Source organism: Crocodylus porosus, unplaced genomic scaffold (assembly GCF_001723895.1).
Source record: "Crocodylus porosus isolate Cpor-Errol unplaced genomic scaffold, CroPor_comp1, whole genome shotgun sequence".
Taxonomy (NCBI): Eukaryota; Metazoa; Chordata; order Crocodylia; family Crocodylidae; genus Crocodylus; species Crocodylus porosus.
In genome coordinates, this window is record NW_017728925.1 from 14,642,281 (window position 1) to 14,669,557 (window position 27,277).

Below are 27,277 nucleotides of genomic sequence, written 5' to 3' on the forward strand. Positions count from 1 at the left end.
CTCTTAGACTACATTTGTCTGTATTCACGGACATATACAGATAGATAGACAGATAGCTAGAGAGATAGGCAGGCAGGCAGGCAGGCAGACATAAAACTATCTATAGATATATAGTTTTAAATATAACTAGATATACAACTATATATCTATTTAGATATAAATATAAATATCTATATAGATAACTATATATACAACTACACATAGATATAATTGTATATAACTATATAGATATAGTTGTATATATCGTTATATAGAAAACTATATCTATAGATGTCTTTATATAGATATCATTCTATATATCTATATAGATATAGATAGAAATATAGTTGTATATATAGTTATATAGAAAACTCTATATCTATAAATATCTCTACATAGCTATCTTTCTATATAGCTATATAGATATAGCTATATACAGATATCTATCTCTGTCTATATAGAGAGAGATACATGTATCTTTTCTTGAGGGGAAACCTAAAGGGAAGCTGCCAGTTTAATGAGAAAATATTTACTTGGCTTTGATGAAATCTGCGCTAGAAGTCACATTGCTTAATAAAAACCTGTGGTTTGAATCCCATGTTCTTCCCATATGTTTCTAATCCATTGGAGTTTTTCAAACATCTGCCGAGAACATAAAACTTCCAAATTTTAAAAAAAATGCTTAATTTGTAAATGTAAAGACAGATTTTTTACAATAGGAAAATAAAAGCGGAGAGTACAATCTTTCTTTTCTTGAAGGGTAAGAGGGAGGAGGGATCTCAGATTCTTTTTTGGTTTTAAGAGCAGAGCTGTGTGCAATAATTTTTCCCCTCTGTGAAAAATAGTTGTCAAAACCCCTTGTGTTATTCCTTGCTTGACGCTACTATAGCCCTTGGCTCAGAGGTAGAGAAATAAGTGAATATAAAGCAATCTTTTGTCAGATATACAAATGCAGTCCTGGTCTCTGACAATCGCACCTGACAGGCTGGGGGTGTGGAGTTTGCTGTCTTCTGAAGGCAGCCCAATTCCCCTGTCCTCAGCTGATTGCTTTCTCAAAAGTCCAGAAGATGAATTATGGTTTGTTCAAAAGGCATACAAATAAATATATAAAGATAGCAAAGGGAGCTAAGTGTCTGAGCACCTGGTGAAATGCCAGCTGTTGATTTAAGGGGTATCAGTCTTTTTGGATGCTTTTAGTGCTTTTTAATTGCTTTATTTCTTTTAGCTGTGTTGGCTGGCTTTTCCTTTCTGTAGCCATCCCTCTTTGGCGGCGAGGGCATTCTGGGTGTACCTTTCCATTCCATCCAGAGAGTTATGATGTTTATACTTGCACAAAAGGCCAGGAATGCAGACAAATCAATATTAAAGTGTTGGCGCTAAAGGAAGCGTAAGTGTATGCAGAAGCTGGGCTAGCAGCAGAGCACTGAGTTTGAAATAGAGATCAGACCAGGCCAAAAAAAAAAAAAATAACACTTCAAAATGTGTAGTATTGTTCACAGCATACTGCAGGGGCATTATAATGTTTCAGCAATTCCTGTCGTGTTATAAGGCAGGAAAGGGCAGGTAGAGGGCATGAAAGTGTTTCTCTCTGTCTGTCTCATTGGTGTCTTTTTTTCTCTTTTTTCGCTGACCCTTTTAGGATGTGTTGAAAACCTGGTGGAGTTACTTCCCATTTTTGTAATTTGGGTCATTTAAGAAGCAAACAGTTTTCTCTCTTGATTCATAGCATTGTGCATATGCCAGGGGACAGCTGCGAGCAGTTTGTTCGGAGCCCGTCAGGGCTCACGTGCCTTCTGTGTGAAAGGGAGTGTGGGCAAAGCCCCGGGGAGGGTATCGCGTAACCTTACTGCCTGCCCCAGGGAGTTGCATCTGCCCTGCCTGCAGAAGGTGCTCTTGCAGTCGCAGCAGTTGAGCTTTTAGGTGCTGAGTTCCCCGGTTCGGTGCCGTGCGGTGCTGCCGAAGTGGCAGCTCGCATCTGAGATCAGCTTTGCCCCCTCTTAGCCTAATGTCTCCCAGCACTGCTGTGGCTCTGCCCCACTTGTGGTAGCATCATGGATGTAGGCAGGCTTCATGGATGCAGCATCATGGAAGTAGGTAGGCAATGAACCTGCCTACATCATGGATAGCTGTACTGTCTCATTTTTAGAGGGCACCCATGATGTAGGCAGGTTCATAGCCTCTTATTTGCTTTGATAACTCACCTGTCCAAGTCAGGATGGGACGAGAAGGTGCAGGGAATACCAGTCCTTTCTTTACGCAGATTCACAGATGTTTAGGGCTGGACGAGATCTTCCGAAGGAGACTGGACGCACGCCTTCCTGGGGTTATTTGGCCCCAGCAGTCTTTCCTGCCCAGAGCAGGGGGCTGGACCCGATGATCTTATGAAGTCCCTTCCTCTTATATCCAGTCTGAAACCTTCTTATAGGAGTTTATGACTGCCTTTTCCCCAGTAGAGCTCAACTGGTACAAAACCGTAGGGGAAATGCCTTTTTGTAGCTAAGGTGAGAACGAAATGCTGCATAGATTGATTTTTCTGGCAGGGCAGAGAAATGAGATGTCCTTTGCAATCCTGCCAAAACCACTTACTTTCCAAGCAATATATTCCTCAAGGACTTTTTCTCCACCCAGCGCCTTTTACATTCCTGCTTCGTAATCAAGCAACAGCTCATTAACCTGCATCACCTGAGTTCTTCCACCAGTTTGGTAAGTTTTTGCACAAAAATTGTCAGACATTTGCCCGCTCTAAGTAACGCTTACTTAGCCATGCATGAAAATAGCAGGCGTGGATTAAACAACCTGTGAGTGATATGTGCATAACATTGCATCTAAACATGGCAACTCCTCTCGGCAAGATACTGGCTTCAAGGTCAGGCAAGGTTAAGCACCGTTGCTGCACAATGGCCTCAGAGCTGGTCAAGATCTTTAAACTGGACTTCTCTTTTGAAAGAATGAAAATTTCAATTAGGCAAAATGCCTGGGGATGAGTCAGCTTTGGCATTGGACCGAACCCGCTCTGATGCAAAAGAGGAAACAAAGCAGGGGAGATAGAGAACAAGACTGGTTTTTTGTTGTTTTTTTTTAAAGCTTAAATGGTCTCAAGGGTTTGAAATGATAATTTGCAGCGCAGACAGGGCTAAGAAAAACAAAACCTTTTGTTATAAACTAGGCCCTTGCCCCTTCGACCCCCACAGCTTTTATGTATGGAAAACGCGTTGGGATAAAAATGATGCCTCTCATGAGCCGGCGACATTGCGGTTGGGTTTCGGTGAAGCTGGGAGCAGCATGGCTGGGAGGCCGCGAGGTCCGGCTGGTGGGTCGCTGGACTCTGATGCAGGAAACTTGGCTTTGATTCTTGGCTGCGCCACCGACTTGCTGTTCGAACTCATCAGGTCATTTGATCTTTCTCTACTTCCCTTTCCCAGTCTGGGAAATATTCTCGTTCTTTTCCGAAGTGCTCGGAGAGCTATAGATGAAAAGCTGAGTGCACAAAAACTGGGCATTGTCAAGTGGGTTGTCGGGCAGTGGAGAGCTGAGCTGGGGGAGCCCATGTAATATTTTTGGATGGTGCTATTGCCAGTGAGGCATAATTTGGGCTTTCTGATGCCAGGAGTTGAGTAGGAAAGTTATATGAATTATGAATAATGAATTGGCATGCTACGTGCAGCTGTTTGGAAGGGCAACACATCTTTTATCTGGTACAAATTGCAGACTTCAGAGCAGTGCATGGGTCTTGTGTGAATAACTGATAGTACAGAAGAATACTCTGTGACTTGGAAATGGTGACCGGAGATAACTCTTGAACAGGAACAAGCTCTGGTCTTAAATTGTTGCTCTGGATCCCAGCTCCTTCCACTTCTGGAGGTGCTCAGACCTGGTCTGCAGGCTCAGCCTCACAGCGATGGTTTGGAAAACAGGGAGTCCAGAAAATCCTGCTTATCTGGGAGAAATTAGCCCCTCTGTCACGCTCTCACTCCCAGTGTTAATCTCCGGCCCGTGACATGATTTGCGTGCTGGCAGGGTAAGAGCCTTCCTAGGAGGAGATTCGCAGAATTAGAACAAGCCATCTGGCTTTTGTCTTCTCCTTCCTGGAAGAGAGCTGCTTGTCCTTTGTTTGCAGTTAGCAGCCAATTGTGTTATAATTTATATGATGGTATCACGCTGGGGCGCCAACTGGGACCAGAGCTCTGACATGCTGGATGCTGTGCGAACCCAGCAGAAAACACAGGGTCTGACCCCAAATTCTTGCCCTCTGACAGACAAGGGGACTATGATGGGCAGAAATACATAACAGCTTTCCATGGCCAGTGTTCGGCGTCCTCCTCTGACCTGCAGTCTAACCTGTTTTATTTCCTTACAGACCTGTCAGTAGAGATGGGTTTTGATGGTGGGAGCAGGGCCTGGGACTTTGTCCCCAAGGAGGCAGGGATGGGGCATGTAACATGAAGAATTTGGTGGCAGAGAGGTTGATGGAGAGAAGACGGGAGGAGTGTAGGAGACATGGGAAGACACCTGCAGACAAGGAGGTGGAGAGAGCAGGTTGAGAAGGATTAAAAACAGCCGTGAGCAAAAATAGGAGTGACTCACAACGTGGGCAAGCTTTGACATGAGGACGGGGAAATGTTGTCCTAGCTGGACTGGTGGAGAGGAGCCCGCGAGGGTGGGTTTATCTTCCACCAGAAGGAACGACACAGGTTTCCTCTCGCTGCTGAAAAGTCGAGAGCCACTATCAAAACTGTCAAGGATTTCACTGTGGCAGGTACGGGGCTCTCCCTCCAGATTACAAAACAGGAAGGAAGAAAAGAGCCCGGGGTTTTAATCCTCTTGCAGCCAGAAGATGTGTCGGCTGCTTGTTAAGTGACATCGGGTGTCCATGTTACACCAGTTGTCATGGCAAATAGGTTTAGGGCCAAACCTAGTGATGATGGCTTTGGGTTCAGGAAGGGGGTTAACATTTAGTCCATTTATTTTGCATAGTCCATTTATTGGACATTAGTCCATTTATTTTGCAAGGAATAAATGGACCTTAGCCCATTTATTTTGCAACGAATTGCACTTCCAGAGGCAATAAGAGTAAAGGGAGCATTTAAAAATGAAGGTGTACCGACCTCAAGGAAAAGTTCTTTCTGAGCCCATTTTTGTCCTATTCAAGCCTGTCTGTCCATCCGTATTTGAAACATCTTGATAGGATGTGTACCAGATGAGAGGCGGAGAAGAGCAGCTTATTTTAGTGCTGAAAAACCGGTGGCAGGACCTGTCTGGTGGTGAGCCCAGCCTGGCTGGGGAAGCAAGTGAGATCTCACGATAAAGCCCTTTCATCGAGTTTTGCGAGCTGTTTGGTCAAAAAAAGCACTCGTGCCACCAGGTCCTACTCATCCAAACCACTGAGCTGTCTAAAGTTTGCCCCTAAATACTTGTGACTCCATTTTTTTTTTTTTTAGAGGCAAATTTCCGATCTTCAATTTTGTGCTCACAATTGATTGTGAGCTCTGGTCATTTGGGTGACTTAGCAACAAACCTTTTTATACTGGGTCTGAGCAGCCTTAGTCCCTAACAGCTGCTTTGGAGGCGAATCATGTCTGAACCAAGAGATCTAGAGTTTTGCATTTCTTTTGGAGGAACGTGGAAGTAGTTTGGGAGGCAAATATGGGATAACCTGTCAGTAGAGTTATGGATGGGCTCTGAAGCAGCCGGGTGTAGCTGCAGACCTCCCGCCCGATGCCAGCATAAGTCAAAAGTGACCTGGTTATCCGCATCGACATCTCCCTTCTAACTCCATATAGCACCTAATTGCACCATCCTCCAGAACTGCAGATGGATAAAAGATGTGACCTCGCTGAGTAATTGCCTCCCGGTCATCTCACTCTGCTCGCAGTTTAACTCCATGGTGCATGACAGTAGGAACCATTCATAGCCTTGGACTTAGCACAGCCATTACTTCCCTGGCAGAAGGACTCGCTCTCCGTAAGCAAGTGCTAATGACACATTTTATCAGGGGGAACATCAGATTCGGGGTGGTGGATTGCATCCGAGACGTGGCTTATGTCTTACAGAGCATCTCCAGTGACTGGAGTTTCAAAGCCCTCCCTTCATCGGAGAAAAACGCTGAATGGCTGCCAGTCAGCAGCTATCTGAAGTGGTCTGTATGTCTAGAAATAATATGCCTTTAGGTAATGATACCAAAAAACTGCCTTGAACCATCTTTCAAAGTCTTCCAGTAATTTAAAAAATGATATTTGGAAAGCCATTGCACATCTTTTGCCAGTGATTAATCGCAGAAATGTCACTCAAACATGGGAATTGTAAAAAAGCACTCCAGGTGAAGTATTTTTGTTGACTGTCAAATTGCTAAATCTGTTGGGCAGTGCACTAAAACAAGAGTCCAGTTAGTTATTAGTGAATTGAGGCAAGAGTCCCAAAGAAATCCAGTGTTTATGACACTGCTGACAAATGTCAGATGAAGTCACTCGGATTGATCCTTCGAGCTGCATTTTTTGCGTGAACCACAGCTATTTCTCCAAGGTCCCGGGGTGGTCTCTGGGAGCAGTTGTGACATTGCTGCACACATGTGAAATGAGTGTGGAAGGTGCTTTGAAGACAGAAAAGCTGGTTTTGAAATTCTTGCAAAAGATTGTCCATATTTTGACTGATCTTTCTAACCAGCTCTCTTGCCGGTTGGAAAAAAGGAGACTGAAAGTCTGTTTGTGCAAACGGTGTGACTCTGAAGTCACATCTAGATAGTGGCTATCAGCCTTCCTTGAGGTGCAAACCTAAGCTTATCAGGAAGCAATAGCTTTGCACTTCCCTGTCCCGCGTCGTGCAGAAGGACGTCAGGTCTGGGTTTTGTAGATCTTTTTATCGTGATGATTATTTAAAGAGTGCCTGCAATGTGAGATAACCCGCGTGCGCAGCTATGGCGGGAAGCAGGGAGGGAACGGAGGGGGAATCAAGTTTAAAATCCAGGTGTGGTTAGGGCACAGGGCTGGGATGCACCATTTTTGCTGTTGGCCATGCTATTTACTCACTGTGTGGTCGAGGGCAAGTTATTTGGATCACCTCGTGACTCCTTTGCCTAGCTGTAAAATGGGGATAATATTTTGAATGGGTCAGTAATGCTATGAAAATGGTAAATAAATATGCTTGGGGGTAGGGGTAATTTTTTTTCCTGGTATTCTCCTAGCTTTCCCAGACCCCCTATGCTATTTTTGATGCCAAAGGGGAAAATGAAGGATAAACATGAAAAGAAAAAAACAAGGAAGAGGAAAGGGAAAAACAGTTGAAAGTGATTTCTCGTATTAAAAATCAGAAAATGATCAATACATATTTAAAAGATGGCTGTTTTATCAGGAAAACATCAATGAAAAAACATCCGCTGGCTTTTCTAATGAGGGCACGTTCATTAGTGATAGCGAGGTGCTACCAGAAGCAGACTACCAAAAGGAGAGCCTCAGAAATGGATGTGGATGTGGTTGTCTGGTCCAGGAAAGAGAAGAGAAGGAGCAGCTGGGTTCATGCTGACTAGCCCAGCTTGGGAATAGGGCAGGGTGGGGTGAAGCTGGGATCGCCAGCAAGGGCAGGGAGAGAGCATGCCTCTCTGAATCTGGCTTCCTCATGGTGGAGGGTGATGGTGGCGGCGGTGTGTGTCCGTGTACCATCACCTGCCTTCCCTGGGAAGGTTTGGATTCACCCGCTGGCACAGCAAGCAAAGGCTGCATGTTGCATGAACCAGGGCAGATCCGTCTTTCTCTCTTTTAAAACAAGCTGCCTTTTTCCTAGGGGGGTTCAGACATCCTGGCCCAGTCTCCACCCTTGGCTTCTAGTTCCCGTTTTAAGTCCAGATGATCCTCCCCGTTGTATTTGTAATAAGACTCTTGTCTGGTTGCCTTAACAATGTTTTCTATTATTCAGTAAACCCTCTGGCCCCAATTAAAAAACTCAAATTAATCTTTTTAGTGAATTATCCTTCTTATGTGCCTGTTGATCTGTTGCATTTATTCTTTCATAGTGTGTAAAGTGCTATGGCTCTTTAAGGAAGTTTAGGGATAATCTTTTTAAGTCATAGATGTGCTGGGCTTAGTTTGGAACGGGTGTAGCAGTCCTTACAGCGATCCTGATGCCTATCGGGATAAATCTGCAAGGTGCCTTGTTTCAAATGTCCAAAGTGTTCCTGTTGGGGCTTATTCCTAATGGAGAGGCAAGAAGGTAGAAACAGGCTGGAAATCAGGCCAGAGCAAACAAGCAGATGCGGGTGGCTCAGAAGTCCTTGTGGGCGAGTGGATTGGGACTGCATGCAAAGTGGGTTGCTGTGAAGGGATTCATTTCCCATGCCTAGTCTCAAGCCGGACCCTTTCAGCCCCCAACAACCCTGAATTTTACTGGTTGATGATCTGGGGGCAGCTGGACCGGGAATCTTGCATTTCCTGTGCCTGTCGGGTACCTATCATAGCCAGGGCTGTCAGCAGTACCAATCTGGCAAGGAAAGGGAAGAGGTTGTCCAGGAGATGCAGAGGTGCTGCCCTCCCTTGTCTCCAGTTGCACACTCTTCTTGGGAAATTGTGCCTGGGAACAACAAATCAGAACCATCTCACGTCTGGGCGTGCAACTGGGACTAAAGCAGATGCTTGACATGTACCTAAGATGGAAAGGGGCCTGCTTAGGTGGCTTGTCTCCCACCAAGTTCTTGTACTTGCTTGAGGTGCAAAGCAAGGTGGGGTGCAGCATGCCGAGCTCTGCTGCCGCCTGCCCGAATTATACAATGGATTTATGAAAAATCTTACTTTTTTCATTAAAAAATTGGGGTTGGCTTGTACACGGTGTCCATTTGTACACCATAACATAAGGTAGTCACACTTAAGAGAGGGATTGTAAACATTTTTCCATTTCTTTTTCTTAGCATTTGAACTTGAGATGCATTTTTTTCCTCAAAATTTCAGCTTTCAAAAGGCTTCACCGTGTCTGTTGTGTGCATTTCCCCATCCTTCGTTTCACGCAAGTGAGAGGTGCGGAGACGAGAGACTCCTTTGCTAGCACTCATTTTATTCAAGGATTTCATTCTTTGGCTCTGTGATGACCTATGTCTTCATTGCTCTCTTGGCTTGTTTCTTTTTCTCCAGGGGGACATCCAGCAGCTCCTGATTGTGGCCGACCCCCGGGCAGCCTATGATTATTGTGAACACTACAGCCCAGACTGCGACACGGCCATCCCGGACACCCCTCAGTCTCAGGATCCCAACCAGGATGAATACGTAAGTAGGAAGCTGGAAGCATGCGCGGAGGTGACTTCCATGGGTGTTTACCCCAGGAGGGACATGTAGGGTGGATAAGGCTTCATTTGCTATAGGGTGAATTGGTAAGCCAGCAAAGAGTGGGGTCAGGGTAGAAGCAGTTGTAATCAGAGTGGGAAGGGGAGCGGTTTTGGATGGCTGGTGAAGAAACTGGGAAATGCCAGCAAAAACTAGTGTAAGGAGCCCCAGTAACTATAGCAGGGGGAAATGAATCGAATAAAATGAATAACAGAGCAGCTTTTTATCCCACAAACAATAAGCAAACTTGCACGGTTGCTATGAGCCGTGATGGCACGTGCACTCTGTTTCTTAGTCCCATTTAGTTTTATTGCAAGTCTCTCCATAAGTCACCAGCTTGTCTTGGTTTTCATTTTCCTCCTGTGTTTGCAAAAGTCATTTGGATAACGAAATCAATGCAAAGGATCTCTGAGCACTCAGACTCCCTGCCAAGGAAAGCTGGGCTTTCTGGCCTATTAACCCTCATACGTTTTTGCTTTAAGAGCAGGCATCCAGTTTTATATACAACTGTTCAAACAACGTGTAAAAAGCTGAAGCCGGTATAGTAGAGCCTAGCGAATTGGATACAGGTCTTGCTTTTAGGAGCTACAGGTTCTAATCCCGGTTTCACTGAGATTGCTGGTTTGCTTTGTGATTTTGGGAGTATCTCCTCACTTTTCTTTGTTCTGTGTTTTCCCAATGTCTAACATGAATATTTGGTGCTCAGGAACCCATAGGATGCGAAGAGGAGCAGCCTTATATACCAGCCCAGGTTTAAAATGGGGTCCTCACTAACTATTCTAGTTGCCTGCCACTAAATACAGACCGCTTTCTAAAAATGAGCAGATGTTTCCACTTTTTAAGGTTTGTTTCAAAAGTTAGGAGAACTTGTTGAAGATGCTGTAGGGTTGAGAGTAACAGAATCACTAGAAAGCATTAGAGCAAATGTAAAAAAATGCCTAGGGACTTTTGGGTGTCACAAGTGGTGTAGGCATCCTCTCTCCATGCCACTCGGCAGACCGCGGAGGGGACAGACAGCAGAGCAGCAGATCAGACAGGAGAAGGGGATCAGAGTAGTTATTTGGGGAGGGTGCAGGGCTAATTTGTGGCCTGCCTACCAAAAAGGTTCGCTGTCGCTGGCCTAGACGTTCATAAAGCCTTGTTCATCTTTTTAATTTTAGTGCGGTCTGCAACATGGAAATAATAAATAAGCAAAGTAAAATAGACTCCACTATGATCAACAGGTGGGAGGACAGTGGGAAATTAAGCCTCTTTTTTGGAGCCAGGTGCCAGAAATCAAAAGCAGCCACAAAAGGCTGCCTTGTCTTAGAAGGGCTGCGATATTTTGGAAGTTCGTACAAGAATAGCTGCGCCACGAACATGCTTGCAGTGCCAATAAAACCAATGTACTGGACAAGAAATGTGTCATGCCCAACTGCAACAAAATGCCTTGTTTCTGTTTCATTTTAAAGCATGACTGACACCTTATGGAAAACTGAGCATGTCATATTTTAGAAACCCTTTCCTACTGCAGGCTGTTGATGGGGGTCAAGTCATATGTGTTCACTTTCTATTACTAGGGGCATCCTTATAAAACCAAACATGTTGGCTCTTTAAAAGTTTGTTTCCTTCCCTATCTCAGTTGCCAAGGCATATAACAGAGAGTCCTGACTACTTCTGGGTAATAAAAAAATCTCAACATACCTTTCCCCAGGAGTGTTAACTCTTGTGTCCTAGCCAAATTCCAGTTTGGGTCAATCCATTCTGCTGACACATGGTTCATTTGCTTTGACCTGTTCTCAGTGTTTTGTGCAGCGTCAGTAGCTCTTAAAGGATTGCTTTCCAACACACATAATGAAGTAGCGCCTGCAGAAATTGCATGGGTGGGACTGGGTGATATATTTCCTTTTGTCACCTTGCAGACTTGAACCACCCTTGCAGCTTTTGCTGTTGGTTCATACTCCAAAATACTTTTGGATCCTTCCAATCAAGGCCCCAGTGTCAAAGTTAACTTGTATCTCATTAAAAATATTTTAGAAGACATTCCACTAATGATAACCAAACTTAAGAAACTTTGGAGCGTGGGTGGATGCATTTAAAGAAAGAATTTGACCTTTAATAATGCAAATGAAGTTCCTTTATAAATTGCATCTCTGGAGAATCCTGTCATATTTTAGTCTGTTGAATTGTCTAAAACCATTAGTGAGGGTTGCCTGCAATGGCTGCGTGGCCTAATTCAATGTATTCAGACAGCTGGAATTAATGGAGAACTTGATTTAAGCCACAAAGGCATGCAGAAAGGTGCTGTTCATATATTTTTCATTGGCGAAGTGGAGGATAGCAGGTGACAGAGAGCAAAGCTAATACTGAAGGCAGAAGATAACTGAATGTTAGTACGAGCTAAGTTAGAGCTATGCTGCATGGGAGAACTACTGTATTTTACAGTTTATAAGTTGAGGTTTGATGCCAAATTATTCACCCTTAAATTCCCTCCTCGACTTATGCACTGTGTTGGCATCTAGGGGCTTCCCCAACTAGGCTCCTGCCTCCCCACAACCCCTGCCCGACATCCTGGAGCCAGGCTGGGTGCCCAAACCCCGTACCCGGGGACACTTCCTGGGTAGGAAGCGAGCAGGTGGGCACAGAGCAACGCTTGTTGGTGCTTGCCATTCCCTATGCAGCTCCGCTGCTGCCCTCCTGATTTATACATGAGATAAAAATCGTGCTTTTTTCGTAAAGAAAATTGGGGTGGACTTATATGCTGTGTCGACTTGTAAAATATGGTGTTGACTGTATGATGTCGGCCGTAAAATACAGTAGTCGCACTTAAGGGAAGGATTGTAAACATTTTTCCATTTCTTTTCCTTAGCATTTGAAATGGAGATGACTTTTTTTCATCCAAGTTTCAGCTTTCCAAAGGCTTTAGAGTGTCTGTTGTCTTCATTTTCCCATTCTTCGTTTCACACAAGTGAGAGCAGAAGGAGGGTGTTGAACTCTACAAACTTTTTAACTGCATGTTTAAAAGACGGGTTTACATCACCGGGAGATAACCGGCAAGGGGCTCGCTGAGTAGCCCTCTGCTCTCACATGGTTGGGTCTTGTGTTTCCTTTGCAGTACACGGAAGGGGTGGGAGAGAGTGACACCTATTACTATGAATATCCCTACTACGAGGACCTTGACGACACGGGGAAAACAGAGCCACCTACTGCCAAGCCTGTTGATGCTGGAGAAGTGACTGAAACCAAAGAGGTAGGGAGCTGGAAGAGGTGACAGATACCCATTTTGGTACAGCTGTTTGACATCAGAACAGCTTGTTATCAAATCTTTTTACAGGTAAATACATGTGGTTAAGAAAAATCCCCTGGAGACTTAAATTGCAAAAAAAAAAAGGAATAAAAAAAGGCTGTAGGTAGCTCTGTATTTGTGCTTGGTGTATGCAGGTCTTTGCAGTTATATAGGGCCTAAACTTAGATCTAAATAAGGATGGATAGAAAAGGGCAGCAGTTTGAAGCTTTCTCTGCCCTGGTCTAGAGGACCTTTGGCTGTGATCCAGTCTGTTTGTGCAAACCATGGTCTGCATCTGATAATGAAAATTTTACATAAGTACTTTCATTTCTACCCAGGAGAGCATTTACAATCTTTTCTCCTTTGCCTGAAGAAGAGTGCTTGTGCCCGAAAGCTTGAAATTAAACATTTCCCCCCCCGCCCCAAAATCTCATTTGTCTAATAAAAGATATGACCTCAACTGTGAGTTCTGATTCCAGTGTTACATCAAGGAAGATATATTTTGTCTTGGAAAGATATTCTCTGTGCATTAGATCACTTCCATGATGAAGTCTTCTCCAGGCCTTTTCCTTTTGTACGGTTTGACCCCTGGGATTTAAAGACTCATTTTTCAGAAGCCTCTGTTTAACTGAGCGGGCTTTGCTTTTAGATGTGCCTGATAACCAGGGATCCTGGTTTTCTCTGATTTAAAAAAAAATCCCCAATTTCAGATAACAAAAAAAGTAACCCCAAATCTACATTTTTCCTTGAATTAATATGAAACACCACTATCTATATCTGTATATGTATCTGTATCTATATCTATATCTTAGCAGGATTTCATTTTAATCAAGGAAAAATGTCAATTTGCGGTTACTTTTTTTAAATCCGGAAATTGGGGATATTTTTAGACGGGAGAAAACCAGGATCCCTGCTGAAAACATGGGGGTGCTGACAGTGTGGCTTGAAGTATTTGGCAGCCCTGGAAATCTGCCTTGAACTTTTTGAGTTGGGTACCCCAAAGGAGCAGCTACCTCTGCTCGTGTACTTCTGTGTCTGGTTTATTACTCTATGATTAGCAGCTGCCTGCACAACTGTTATGCATCAAACAGAAAGAGAAGATGTCTTATAGCGATTCAAACTCAAGCATTATTGGGAGAAAAAGCCAGAACATTATCTAGTTTTATTCACTCTTGTTGTGTTTTCTTTTTTTTTTTTAGGATCCCACCCCTGCTCCCACTCAAGCACCTGCAGTGGTGGAAAATCCCGAGGAGACTAAAGAGGATGAGATAGTGGATGATCCCATTGTGGATGAGTACAATTATGGCACCATTATTGAGGACTACACTCCTCTTCCATACGAGGACATCAACTACAATGAGGAACTAGACAACCTAGACAATCCAGATCTCATCACTGAAGATGCTGTTGAAGTAGAAGTTCCCGCCAGCACTGTTGTCACCTACAACACAACCGATGTAATTTCCAGCAAGGAGTCTATGATTGGTCTTTTTCCTGTATTGATTTATCCCATGTGGCAAGTCCTAAAGGGTCCGATACACCCGTGGGACTAGAGAAGTCCCTGGAAAATGTAATCACCCCACAGTGCAGCCATTGATACTTAGAAGTGGTTAAAAATTTAAAGATTGCCAATCAGAAAAAATCTATTTTTAGCCAGAATTTGACTATTTTTTTAAGTCTCTTTTTTCCCTTGAATAATATGGTAAAATCTAAAGTGAATTTTCTGCAGAAATTATACAAGCAGCGTTCCCTGTAAGCTGCATGGCATGCGCGGCTGTGCATTTACACTCATGCTGCACTGCCAGGCACGTCTGTGTGGCCACGCACGCCGCGCAGTTTAGAGGGAATGCAGATGAGGAGATCTAGGAGTAGAAAATGTTGATTTAATAGAAAATATTTGTGTTGTTTTTATTTTGACGTTTCCAACTGAAAACTCTTTAGGGGATTTTTCATTTCTACCAAATGTTTTGCTGTTTCAGCTTTATATTCAGATTTGGCAAGGAGGCAAATTTTAAAACAGCAGAATTTCTCATAGGACAAACATTCAATTTTCCAAGCAGCTCTATTAAGAGTGAGGCGGACACTCAGGCCCGTAGCACATGTTCATTTCAAGGTGCCGTGGGATCTGATCCATCATCACAAAAGGTGCGATTTTGGGATCAGAGATCAGATGCCAGTCATGCCCTTCGTAACTGCCGGGGCATGGGGAACCTGGGATCATGATCCTGGGCTGTTCTGCACCACCAAGCTGAAAGCTGGGTGCCCACAGTCTGGCATGACTTGAGGCTTTTCAGGACCAGCAATCAGCTGATTGTCAGCATCAGCCCTGGGGCAGCCAAGCACATGCCAGACATTCAATTTAAGGTACCAGCTGTAAAAGCGTTCTACATGATATGTTGCACATTATGGCTGGTTTGCCATTTTATGGCACCCTGACTTGTACATGCAGTGTCCTTGCCAGTTATACCACGATTAATATGTTAATTGTAACATGAATATAACAGGTGGAGGGGCCATCAGACTGCCACAATTAGTGTCCTGTGGAGTGATGACATTCTCTGGTGGTCCTCACCCTGTACGTTTGCAATGAAATGTATTGCATCTTCTATGTGCTAGTTAATAGTCAAGCTGGTCAGTCTCTTTAATTCACAATTTCAGCTTCTCATTGCTTTTGGCCTGTTTCTTACCGGTGTGAGGGAAAGTTGTACATCATTCATAGAAATAAATTGGTGGTGAGGAGCAAAGCTGCTATGTCAGTAATGAAACATGCACAGACCTGCTTTGAGAGAAAATCAAGGGGCATTTTTACATGTGCTCTGGGAGGCACGGGTGGTGGTGGGGCTTTGATAGCGAGCCATGCTAATTTAAAGTGCCTGAGTGTCACATGTATCAGTGTCCCTGTGCTGAGAAATGGTGGTGGGGAGCTTTCAACTAAAGCTCATTGAATGAGCATTAATTTGAAGCACCCTGCCACCATTTTTCAGTATGAGGATGCTGATACACATGACACTAGAATCTGCTGGAGCGTGGTAATTTCTGCGCACCCACAGATTCGATTAATCGGGCTCCTTGCACGTGTAGAGGAGCCCAAGGACAATATCTAGAGCTGACTTAAATCTGCCAGTGCAATTTCAAAAAGATAAAATTTTTTAAATGAAAGTTTAAATCCTATCTGTTTTTCGGTGATCTGTGTAGTTGTTATCATTTAAATCTTCACAATTTCAGATTTCTAAGGTGAACATTTTCAAAAAAAATTAAAATTGCAAAATGATTTCCTTCCCCGCCCAGTCAGTTCCATCAATAAGTAGCTGCACAAATGGGCATATTTTCAGTGGGTCTTAGGTAATCTAGATAATTGATACTGTGTTACATCAGTTAACAGTACCAGTATTTCTAAGCATCTACTGGGTAGAGGCAGACACAAGCATATTAGGCTAGAGTCGAATACTGTGGCTTGTGTCTTGGCTGAATCTGTGAGTATTGTTGACTTGAGACGTGTCCTTCTCTGTGCATCTAATGTTGCTGTTCAGCTGGGTACAGATTGGTGTTGTCCTTACACTAGGCGAGAACCAAGCATCATGTGTCTGTGTGCACTAAATTCCTTTCTGGGGAAGGGAGTAACTCTCTACTGAACAACAAAAACTTTATCATTGCCCGGAAGCCTTGACAGCTGGTGCCAATAGCAGGTTAACAGTTCCCACGAGTTTGGTTTGGAACTGGCCAAGGTTTACAATTTCTGCTTGAACCGAGAGGAAGAAGTTGGTTGCCATGCTTACAGAAGTTGCATCTCTATGGGAGGTAGTGGAAGGTGGCAAAGAATTAGCAAAGGCTGGCCAAAAAAATTAAAATTGGGCAGAGAAGCTTGATTTAAATGGTGTTATGTTATCCAGACCGAGATCCAAACAGCTGGAGCAAGACAAGAGAGGGGCCAGCAACAGATGAAGAATGTTTCCAAGGCAGAGATCAAGTTGAATCAGTTGGGAATAAAAAATACAACAGGTGGGGAGGACTGGGCAGTTTGAAAAAAACATCAAGAAATGAAACATGCTTGAACGTATTGAGGGAGTAAGTATCCACCTCAACCAAACAAAAGAAAGAAGAGTTTTCCAGGAAACAGGAAAGGGGCAGAAATTTTGGCCCAAAAAGAAGTATTAGAGAGAGAGAAGAATTGAAACTTGGATTGCATGACCTTGAAAAAAGACGGGAGGAGGAAACAAGACCATCACAGGTCACTTCAGCTGGAGTTGTATTTTTTTCCACTTTAGGACCCGGGTGCAAATTCAGGGTTGACGAGGGGAGCGTAAAGGTGAATGATGGGTTTCATAGCTAGCATGAGTTGACAAGTCTGGATGGTGCTATAGAAAAAAGAATGAGATATTTGGACTTGGTGAGAGCCCTTGGTGTGATTATTTGTATATGTTTATAAATCTGAATTGATCCAAACCAAATTTAAGGATGGAGGGTCATGGAGCAAGGAGACGCCATCTGCTTGAACAACTGCATCTGGCGTACCTAGAGACCAATATAGACATCCTGGATACGTGGGCGACAGGCTGCTTTACTGATATCCATCAGGATATGGACTTGAAAATGAAGATCATCAAGTGGAACCTGAAAGCACTTCATGTGGCTGGAAACCTTGTTATAACAGTTAAAGAATTATTTTAATGTATCAGTGCTGCACCGAACCGCTCATGGGAGAGATGGCGGTGGTGCTGGACTCTTGTGGATGGAAAGCAGCGTGTGATATTCCCGGTGAGAGCTGGAGCTCTGCCAGGAGATGGAGAACATTTTAGAGGTTTGGAAACATGTCATTTGTAACGTAAAGACCATCAACAGCAATGTGAAGAACCACAGCATTTAGTTTTCTTCAGTGCTGATCCTGTGAATGAAGGGTCAAAAAAGTGAGCAAGGACTGAAGGTCTTCACCCAGCTCAGGAGACAAAATGGCACTCTGCCTAAAGGGACAAACCATGGACTTACATGGAGTAGCCCTAATATTTGTGGGATGTTTTTGCTTTGGAGCAAGGGTTGTGTCCTTCTATCTGGGATCTCTTGAGCATATATGAACAACCTTTTATAGAAGCAAGGTATTGGCTGCCGTGGTGCCCTTGCTTTACCTGTGGCAGGTTTGGGTGTTGTGTCAGGGTTGACAGTCTAGATTAGGGATTGTATAGGAATGGTTTGGTTAGGAATGATCCTGGCTTGGAGAAGGATGATCCTGCCTTGGGCAGGGGGTTGGAGTAGGTGACCACTGGAGGTCTCTTCTGACCCCACTTCTCTAGGATCCTCATGGCCAATGGAAGCTGGGTCATAGTTTCTGTCCAAGTCCAATTTCAGAATACCTTTTCCCTTTCAAGAGCAGAAGGGAAGAGCTGTGTTATACAAAGGTGAAAATAATACAAAATCAGGGACAGTGGTCAATAAATCCCATGGCTTACTGGCAGGTTTCTGTTGGGAACACATCCCTGGTTTGAGTAGCAGAGCTCTCCGATCCAGTATGGTGATTCCTAAGTTTGTCATAGACCTTTCATAGGATCAGGGGATGTTCTCTGTGAACATTTAAAGCAGGTCTGTTCCCAATACTGGGAGAACAGGTGTTCTGAAATTGGGCTCAGGTAGAAACTTTGACCAGAGAACGAGTGATAGTTCACAAATGAAGAAAACTCGTTTAATAAGAATGAAGCTTTGGGAGTCTGACTGGGAAATGATCAAAGTGGATTGAATCAGTGAACTTGCTTTTAGGTTTCACTTGCACTATGGCTATTAGCTGTGTGCTAAATAACCACTTCAGCAGTGCTGAAAAATAGGAGCAAGAAACTCCTGTGCCAGGTGGGAGCTAGATGCGTGCTTACTTCATTCAGTGCTTACTTTGCAATGAATAAGCTGTTCTACTCATCCAGATTAACGTACCCTAATTTCTAATTCATATTTGCATAATTTTCCAAGCAAGGATGCTTAGGGCTGAGGTAAAACCTGGTTCGAGTGAGGTTGTTGAAAACTGACAAAAGGAATTTTTAATATAATTTCATGGTCTGCTTGCCTGCCTGCCTTGCTTGCTTGCCTTCTTGGTTGCCTCTGTACTTGCTTCCAATTATGATGGTGAAACAAGGTGTTGTGAAAATTGTAGGAAAAATGAAGTTGCTGTTTCATCATGAACAAATGCCTGGTTGGATGATGTTGGACAGTCAGTTTAAATTTCTAAGAGTGTCTCCTTAAAAGTTGGCAAGAAAAAAGAGGAGTGCAAGAGGTGGGAAAGGGTTATTTTTCTAGCAGAATGAAAGTTATGGAAATTTCAAACTGCTTCCCTCTTGGATTATGCGTTACTCCCACAGCCTTCCAGTGCTTGTGGGACTGGATCCAGAGCTCATTGGAAGCCATTGAAAAGACTCCCAAGGGAAGCAGGATTTGGATCAGTCTTGTAGAGAAGAACAAATATGACATGCCTTTCTCAGCCTGTCTCTGAGGCCTAGATGACAACTCGGTATGTGCTAAATCGCTTGGAACCGATACGTTTGAATGTGCTCTTAAGAATTACAGTTTCAGTGGAAGCAAGGGAAACGTGAGCTCCTGCTAAGAGAAGGCACTTCGACTTGATCATCTGATTAGCAGAAAAGAAAGTTCAACTGAGGGGGGAAATGGTGGAGCAGAAGCAGCTAAATCCCTGTTGGTTCTGGAGTTTTTGGGGCTCTGTTTCTTGACTGAAGTTTCATTTCTGGGTCTGCCAGAATAGGAGAATGTGCCTATCTCACGTGACAGAAGAAAACTCCTTTAGCAGTTGCCAAATTATCATTGAAGACTACGTGATGTGTGCAGAGTTAAAAAAAAAAAAAAAAAAAAACGGTCCTGGGAGTTCCTCCATGTTGGCCTCCCCTTGTTTTAAAGCCCTTCTCCTGTTAAACACAGATGCTTGTGCTTAGGGATTATGAGCCGGTCGGTTTTGGCCCGAAACCGAAGACTGGAGTTGTTGATGTCACATTATGGCAAGTCTGAATTATTCTTTCATAGCAGAACAATAATTATGCTCTGAAATGTTGGAGGTAATTAAAGCGATAGGCCATTTTTATCATTACCTGCAGGGAGAAAAACCTGTATTTAGTACAGATTATACTTTTTTAGCATTCAAAAATGCCAAGGGACAGCTGGATAGGAGATTGCAGAAAACACGGAAGTATGGTGTTGTGCACAGACCTGGACCGAAGCAGCAGAGAAATCCTGATAGGTACAGCTGTCCTTGTTTGCCTGAACTAGAACATGGATTTCCCATGAAGAATTTTAAAAAGAAGATTTATTTAGGCAGGATAGGGGTGGGGAAGGTGCTAACAGATAAATGCCCTAAGATTTGCAAAAGTTCAAATGTTGCCAGATGTGCTTTTGGACCAAGCAAGGTTGCTATGTTGGATCCCTGAGCACTCTCAAACTTAACAAGGCAGAGGCCTTTATAGAAGTCGACCTGGATTTTGTTTTCCAGGGTTTAGATAAGATACAAATTTCTGTTCACTGAACGAGAAATGAGGTTGAGCTACATCCCTCTATATACCCAACATGTGCAGTGTTGGAAAACTTTCTTGTGTATCATTGCTTATTCTCTCTGTTGATTTTCTGGCACAGTATTTGGCACATGCAGTGCATTTCTTAATGCATATAGGGGATCCAGGGGAAATGCCATGTTGCGGTCCATATGGGTGGGATCCTTGCTTTCCTGAATACTTCAGTCCTCTTTTCCAGTCCTAACTGAAGAAATTCATTGGTGCTCCCTGGAAGCATATACATCTTATATAACCAGATACCCAATTTTTACTCCTGCACACTCTTGGCATTTTCTTGTGGCCTCTTGTAAAGTTTTATCTCCCCTTTCTTTCCACCTGGGGCAAAGCCCAGTAGTTGTCTCCCCTTTAGTTTTATGGCACACACTCCTGTCCAGGGATTCGCTGTCTGACTTGTGCTGCTGTGCTTTTTTCCAGGAGGAGCAGGAAGCAGGGCAAGGCGGAGATGACCTGGATAAAGACTTCACCGAGGAAACGATAAAAGAGTATGACTCGAATTACTACGAAAACTATTATGACCGGACCGTCTCTCCGGACATCGGGCCAGGAATGCCTGCCAATCAGGACACAGTCTATGAAGGGGTGAGGCAATGCATTGTGACCACAGACCCTTTCTGAGTTCCCTGGAAGCAGCTTTTTTAGCCCCGAATTGCTGCAAATGTGAGGTCTGCTTCCTCTGCCCCTGTGCCAAAATGCGGGTTAAAAATGGAGAAGACCAATGAGGTCACTTAATGCTGCTTACTGCCAGAAAGAAGAATTTTTTCCAACTATTTGAGTTGGTCTAATAAAAGATACCCAATGAACCTTGTCTGCCTGTCCTTAGACCAACACGGCTACAACCTGCACCCTTGTTCCCTGCAGAGTTGGCATCAGAGGGTTGGTGCTTTAGCACCAGGGTGGGACCCTTTCTCGACAGCCATCCACACCACATTTATCCCTTGGGTTTGCTTGGTATCGCCAGTTTGCATTTTGATTCCAGGTGGAAACTCCTGGCCTAATCCAGCTGACAGAGCAGGTGATGGCCTCCTTGTTCAACTCCGTTTTCTTTTCCTTGCGTGATATAGATTGGTGGCCCCCGAGGTGAGAAAGGACAGAAGGGAGAGCCTGCCATCATCGAGCCGGTAAGGATGCCTTTCACCCTCTTTAAGGACCAGAAGGAACAGGCCGTTGTGGTCCCATTATGGTCCGTGGCCTCCTCTCACTCTCCAAGGTGCAGCTGGAAGGGAAACGATCCGTATTTGACACAGCTTAAAAATGCTGCCGTTTAAAAAATGTTGACAGAAACGTTAAGGATTTTTGCTAAAACCTTTTGAAACTTTTTTTTTTCTTGGTTTTGTTTTTCCTTTTCAAACTTGGGAAGAGATGAAGTTGGTGCATGAAGATTTTCACCTGGCAAAATAAAAGCAGGAAAACGCTTTCATGGCCCTCCGTAGGCTTGGTTCTCAAACCCAGCTCCCCATCCAAATACCTGTAGCTTTGGGGCAGTGCTGGTTCACATCTAAACCTGGCAGCTTGGGGCTGTCGTTCATTTTACAGCCGACTGGTGCTTCTCCATGACAATAAAGACGGCTCTTGCCCTCTGCCGTCTTCTTACTCTGTCTCACGAGGGCCTCGAACTGCTCCTCAGATTTGTTGGGAATCTTGACTTCTGCGCTCTCTCTCTGCTGACAGAAAGGGTTTGTCAATCCTGATTTTCTAAGGCAATTTCTAGTATTATGAGGATTGTTGTGGTGGTTATGTCGGCGATGTTTAAAAAAATGCAGCTGCATTATCAGGGCACGTATTTTAACAGCCGGGAAAGTTTTCTGGCAAATCCCAGCTGGGTTCTGAGAACCGCACTGGGTTTTCCTGTCTTTACATCATCGTCGTGGGTGAAACGACTGGGTCTTAATTGCAGCGCTCCTGAGAAAGCACCGCCCCCCAGGGCTGTCAGAAGAGCTGTCGGTGCTCGCCGGTGTTGGGAAATTCAGCCTGTAATGAGAGCTTAGTCAGCAGCTTAAGTGACGATGGGTTACGAAGCCGACCAGAATTCATTTGTCCCCCTGTAGCTGTATCAGCTTGACGGGGCTAATTGCAAGAACAGCTGACTTTTTAATTTTTTTTTGGGTGCCTGATCTCCCATTGAACCGTGTGCAGGGCGCAGAGCTGTGGGGTAGCCAGAGACCATCACGCCACAGCCCTCTTTCTGCCCATCACGCTTTGAGATCCCAAGTGAGCTGTGTCTCCTGGACCCACGGGCGCGCAGAGCCTTTCAATAACCGGCATTGAGCTTGTTCCTCCAAGTCTCCGCGGAGCCCAGCGCGCGCTCGCTGCTCACCAGTAACTCAATTAACCTCATTTTGGTTGGCAGATTGCCAGCGCGGCGCCCAAAGAAACAACGATTCACGTCTCCGGACCTGTTTTTTAATCCCTCCTCTTTTTTTTTGTCAGACCTGGTATGTTTGCAGGACAGGGGAGGGGTGGCAGCAGCGAGGGGAGGCAGTTGAAAACCCACAACCAGGGCTTTATGAAAGCACCCCTTTCTCCCGCAGACCTAGCTCGTCCTTCTCTCCCTTTGGACGTCCTCCTTCTTTCATTCTGCAAGCAAGGGGGAAGAAAGAAAAAAGTTGTCTGGCATGGAAAGATATGGTTAAAACAAAACAAAACAAAAAAAACAAGCCGCTGCTTCGACTCAGGCTGTCCCTGTATAGGACCAAATTGCAATGTTATGAAGTGAACAGAATAGTTAAATTTAATCATCCAGAAAGAATTTGGCTGCCGTCGCTCTTTCCAAACACTGGCGCATATAGCCATTGCCAGAAAGTAAACAAGACCAAATGCAGCCTTTTCTTCTCTCCCCTTGGTTCTTGCTCAGCCCAGAGAAATTCAGATTTGCTGGGCCCTTTAGGTGTTTTCGTCAGACCGGAGCTACGGGCGTGGGAGGAAGGGGGGATCAAAAGATGGCTCCGGCGTTTCTTTCCTTTCCTTCAGTCCATCTGCCTTTGAATCCTGACTCTGTGCTGACGCTCACTGGAGGCAGCAGGATAGCACAGTGTGATGATGCCCTCCAGCTATAACGGCACGGTATAGGCAGAATTAACACTTGGGAGCCTAGGCAAGCAGCAGGCCTAATGGTTAGAGCAGCAGGATTTCTCTCTTGTGGATTGAGGCTTCCTGCTTGCTTTTATTTTTAACCCTTCAGAGAGCTGAGTGCCCGTCACTCCCATTGACTTCAAAGTGAGCTTGGGATCCGGGTCACTTGTGAAAACGAAGGCCCCTTTTTGCATGTTCAGTTCAGCAGACAAAGAGTGACTCATGCAAAGGGACACCCGGGGGGCTGCTCATGCAGGGGTGGACTCCGGACAAGGTGGGGTCCTGGATGTACTAAGAGTTTGAGACCCATTTTCACGGAGACCAGGCAAAAGAGAAGCTAGGCTGTAGTAGGCAACATGACCACAGGATAGCTTTTGAGACAGATGGGGTCAGGGGATGACAGCCCTGGAAAGCTGCCCATGGCACACCCGGCCTTAACAGTGGGAGGACGCAGAGACTGGGGAGAGGGGCCGGGAAGGGAAAAATAGACTGAATTCAGTGCATGCAACAGGAGGAACAAAGCGGGATTGAGCGCTTGGTTGCCTTGTGAAAGCCTAACTCTGATCCTACGGAAAGCATGAGGAGCTTGGCCCCAGGGTTCAGTCGCTGCAAAACAGGGCACGGGGGCTGTGGTTTGCTTCTTCCACCTCCTTGACCCCTGCCAGTTCCTCTGACCCTCCGCCTTCCTGTTGCCTCCCCCCTGCCCCCTGCTCCATCGCGTTGATGAGCAGCTAACATAAACAGCTGGACTTTCTCGCTGGGGAAAAGTCTCCAGATGTCCCCAAAGGCAGGGCTCAGTATAAACAAGCAGATAAATATGGGAAGGTGCCAAGGATGTTTGCATTGCGAATAGCCTCGTTAGGCCTCCCTCTCCCAGCTTCTCCGAGGGGTCTCCCTTGCCTTGGAGATGAGCAGTGGGAAGCAGAGTCCTTGCTGCCGTGGCTGGGCAGGCATCGACCTCAAATATTTCCCACATAAATCTGGCACCCGGCAGCCCTTGAACGCCCTGGGAAGCTTTATATGGACACTGGCTGTCCGCAGTGGCTTGCATGAGCGGAGGGGAGTTTATCAGCACCGAGCGGAGGTGGAAGGCCAGGGCCAGCGCTAGCCTGCCACGCAGGCAGGGGAGCAGCGCGCTCTTTGGACCGTAATCTTGATGAAAGTAGGCCCCGGGGGATGCAAGCGGTCACGGGCTTGCGAAGTGCTGTGCAAGGCTTTTGTTTGCAGCCTCTCTTTACTGGTGCAAAGCTACCCGGTGCCTGCTGCCCAGGGGAAGGGAAGGAAGCTTGTCTGGCAGATAGACCCCCACCATAGCTGGCCCCACGTTGGCTTCTTCATCAGGGAGGCTGAGCACACCCTGCTTGCAGGGTAGGTGCCAGAGGCGTTGTACTTAGGGGCCGCCAAGCTCGGCTTCCACTGCTCGAGTCTCATAAAGTAGGGGTGGAGACCCCGTGGGTGGGCATTTTCCTTCCTTGCTCGCCCTTCTTCCTTGTTTCCCTCTGGCTCATGACAGCAGCTCTCCAGTCAGTTCACCATGATCCTGTGAGGTTAAGGTACCCTGAATGGAGCCCGGGCACCCTCCAAAGTTCCCTCCTTGGGGGACGAGGTCTATTAAACCAGTGCTGTTAGACCAGAAGCAGAGAGATTTCCCATGCCCTCTTTTCTCACAGCGTGCCTGGCTGCCATATAGGTCAAAATCTAGCTACCGTTTGCAATAGTGCCTCTCCATATAGTTTGCTCATTTGTCCAGCTCCTAGCACCACACATCCTCACTTCTCCTTGTTAGACCTTCATAGCTTTGGCTAGTACAGGCCTTGGGTGAGGAGTAGCTTTCCCGTTTTGTGCAAATGAGCAAAAGTTGGCTAGAAAATGTGGTAGGTTAGCGTGCAGCTCGCTCATCCGGGGTGCATGGACCGTTCTCTCTTACTTTGCTCAAGTGGCCTGTTTCTTTTCTGCTCCAGCCTGGAGCCCTCTTGTTGCCCCCCACTTTGTGGACACTCATAAACCCATAGGAACACATCTTCTAGATTTTGATCATATGTTTAATAGTGGTTAGCAAATCCCCCCTTTCTCCTCTGGAAGAGAAAGAAGCTGCTTTTATTCAGGTGGATTAACATGGTGGATGCTGGTAGCGTAAATCAGGAGCAACGCCATAGACACCAGTGACGTCGCCTCATCGGTGTTAATGGGCACAGCTGTGTTGACTTCACCGTGGGTTATATCCTGTTCAACCAGCAGAGGATTTGGCTTCATTTACCCAGATGAGCCAGAAACTAGCCCTTAAATCCATTAGCTAGAAATGGATGGTATTAGTATCGAATGTCCTTGTGCTAGACAAGGCACACAGCTAGCACAGTGTAGATAATGTGTGCATCTCTTCCTCTAATGGGATCTGGCATTGTGCTGGCCTCGCTGGACGATGGCGGGGTACCGGGGCAGGATGCCCCGTTTGCAACACATACCCCAGCTACTCCAGATGTGCTCAAGGCTGCTCAGAGGCAGCGGCCGTGACATCGGCCCACGCTTTGGCTGTGCTCCACCGACTGCCCTTAGCTTCAACCCTGACCTGGGGAGACCACCCTCCTCCGAGGGTGAAGTGTAACCTGATCCCCGGGCTGGCTTCCTCCCAGCCGTCTCCTGAGCAAGTCGATTTGACATTTGCTGACTTTCCCGGGCTAATTCCATCCTGTAAAGAGAAATTATTCTCTTTGCTTGAAGCTGCCCGGCAAGAGGGAAAAATGACTCAGCTCGGACTGCCGGCGTGATGTTGGCCTCTGCTGCAACTGGTCAGTAATGTGCAGAGGAAAGGGCAGAGCCTGTCGCATGGACCTTGTGGCTAGGAAGGACTCCGGTTCTTTCCCAGTACAGATCTGACTTTTTGTGGGGAGTTTGTTTCCTCTCTTTCCTCTCAGCTCACGCACAAAAGATCAGAATACGAAGATTAAGAAAACGAACCCTATTATCCTAGCGTTTCACCCATGCAGTGATTTCCTAGGTACACTTGCTGCATAAAGTCTGGTAAAGGAAGTCATTTAAAAAGCGATGCCTTCGAATGTGAAGATTTTTAACTCTGCAGGACAGGAGGCCACATGGTCCTAGGAGGGGACTGTCCCCCAGCCAAACCCCCTCCATCAGAGCATGGGGTCAGAAATGGTGCTAGGGGTTACGTTTGTTTGACCTTGACTTATGATTAGAGAGGTTTCCGCTCTTAACCTACTGGGTGGTTGATAGCAGGCTTTATTTGGGTTCAGCATTGCCAAATGAATGGCTGACCTTTTGCTTTTCAGTCTGCCATACGTAGTTGTCTGTGGCAATGGGCACAGGGGGAAGTGTTTAACTCTGAGACCCTTGAACACCTGCAGCAGAAGACCGGTCCCGGGCATCTCAGGACAGGAAAGGCTGCTTGGTTTTTGAGCCTTGTCCCTGAGGCCTTTGGGGGTGTATTGCTGCTACTCACCCATCTCTCTTGCTGTTTTCCAGGGAATGCTCGTTGAAGGTCCACCTGGTTCTGAAGGCCCAGCTGTAAGTCACATTTTGGTGCATGAAGCTGTACACATGTGCCCTTGCGCGTGCGCACACGCACGCACACCTCTCGCTGCATCCAGATAGACCAGCTGCATGCAAAGTGCTCTCTGGCCTCTATTACTTCCATATGACATGCATGTATATCAAAGCACTCTAGGGGCAGTTTTTCTGTGCAAAAATAAACAGACGGCTCTAATTCTGTTCCTGTGCTTTGCACAAATGCACACAAATAACATATTTTTCCTTTAGCAGCTAATTCTTTTTTCTGTCTTTTCCATACCAGGGTCTTCCAGGACCTCCAGGACCAACCGGGTCTGTGGGACCAGTTGGTGACCCTGGGGAGAGAGTAAGTATTGCACATGACATACTCTTTGGCTGTCTGTGACTTTAGTTCCTTCATTCATGTGAGACTTGGGGTGGATAGCATCACTAGTTTCAGTGAAGCATCGAAGTAGCCACCTCTGACTCCTTAAACCCTCTGTCCTAGAATAGGGAACACAATAATGCTCACCATGCTCAGCTTGGGGGAAGGAAGGGGTTTCTGAGGAATGTCCATGACAGCCATTGCAAACGTATCGGCTGCTTTACAT

General features: G+C 45.5%; 1 protein-coding gene across 1 annotated transcript in view; it reads left to right on the forward strand.

The window, feature by feature from the left end:
• The window catches only part of LOC109314132 (collagen alpha-1(V) chain), a 224,884-nt gene that overhangs the window by 91,102 nt on the left and 106,505 nt on the right, over positions 1-27,277 (forward strand). The window contains exons 5-11 of the mRNA XM_019541119.1: positions 9,090-9,221; positions 12,373-12,507; positions 13,743-14,000; positions 20,508-20,672; positions 21,155-21,211; positions 26,643-26,684; positions 26,971-27,033. Of these exons, the coding sequence (XP_019396664.1) occupies positions 9,090-9,221; positions 12,373-12,507; positions 13,743-14,000; positions 20,508-20,672; positions 21,155-21,211; positions 26,643-26,684; positions 26,971-27,033 (852 nt within the window). The remainder of the gene's footprint in view (positions 1-9,089; positions 9,222-12,372; positions 12,508-13,742; positions 14,001-20,507; positions 20,673-21,154; positions 21,212-26,642; positions 26,685-26,970; positions 27,034-27,277) is intronic.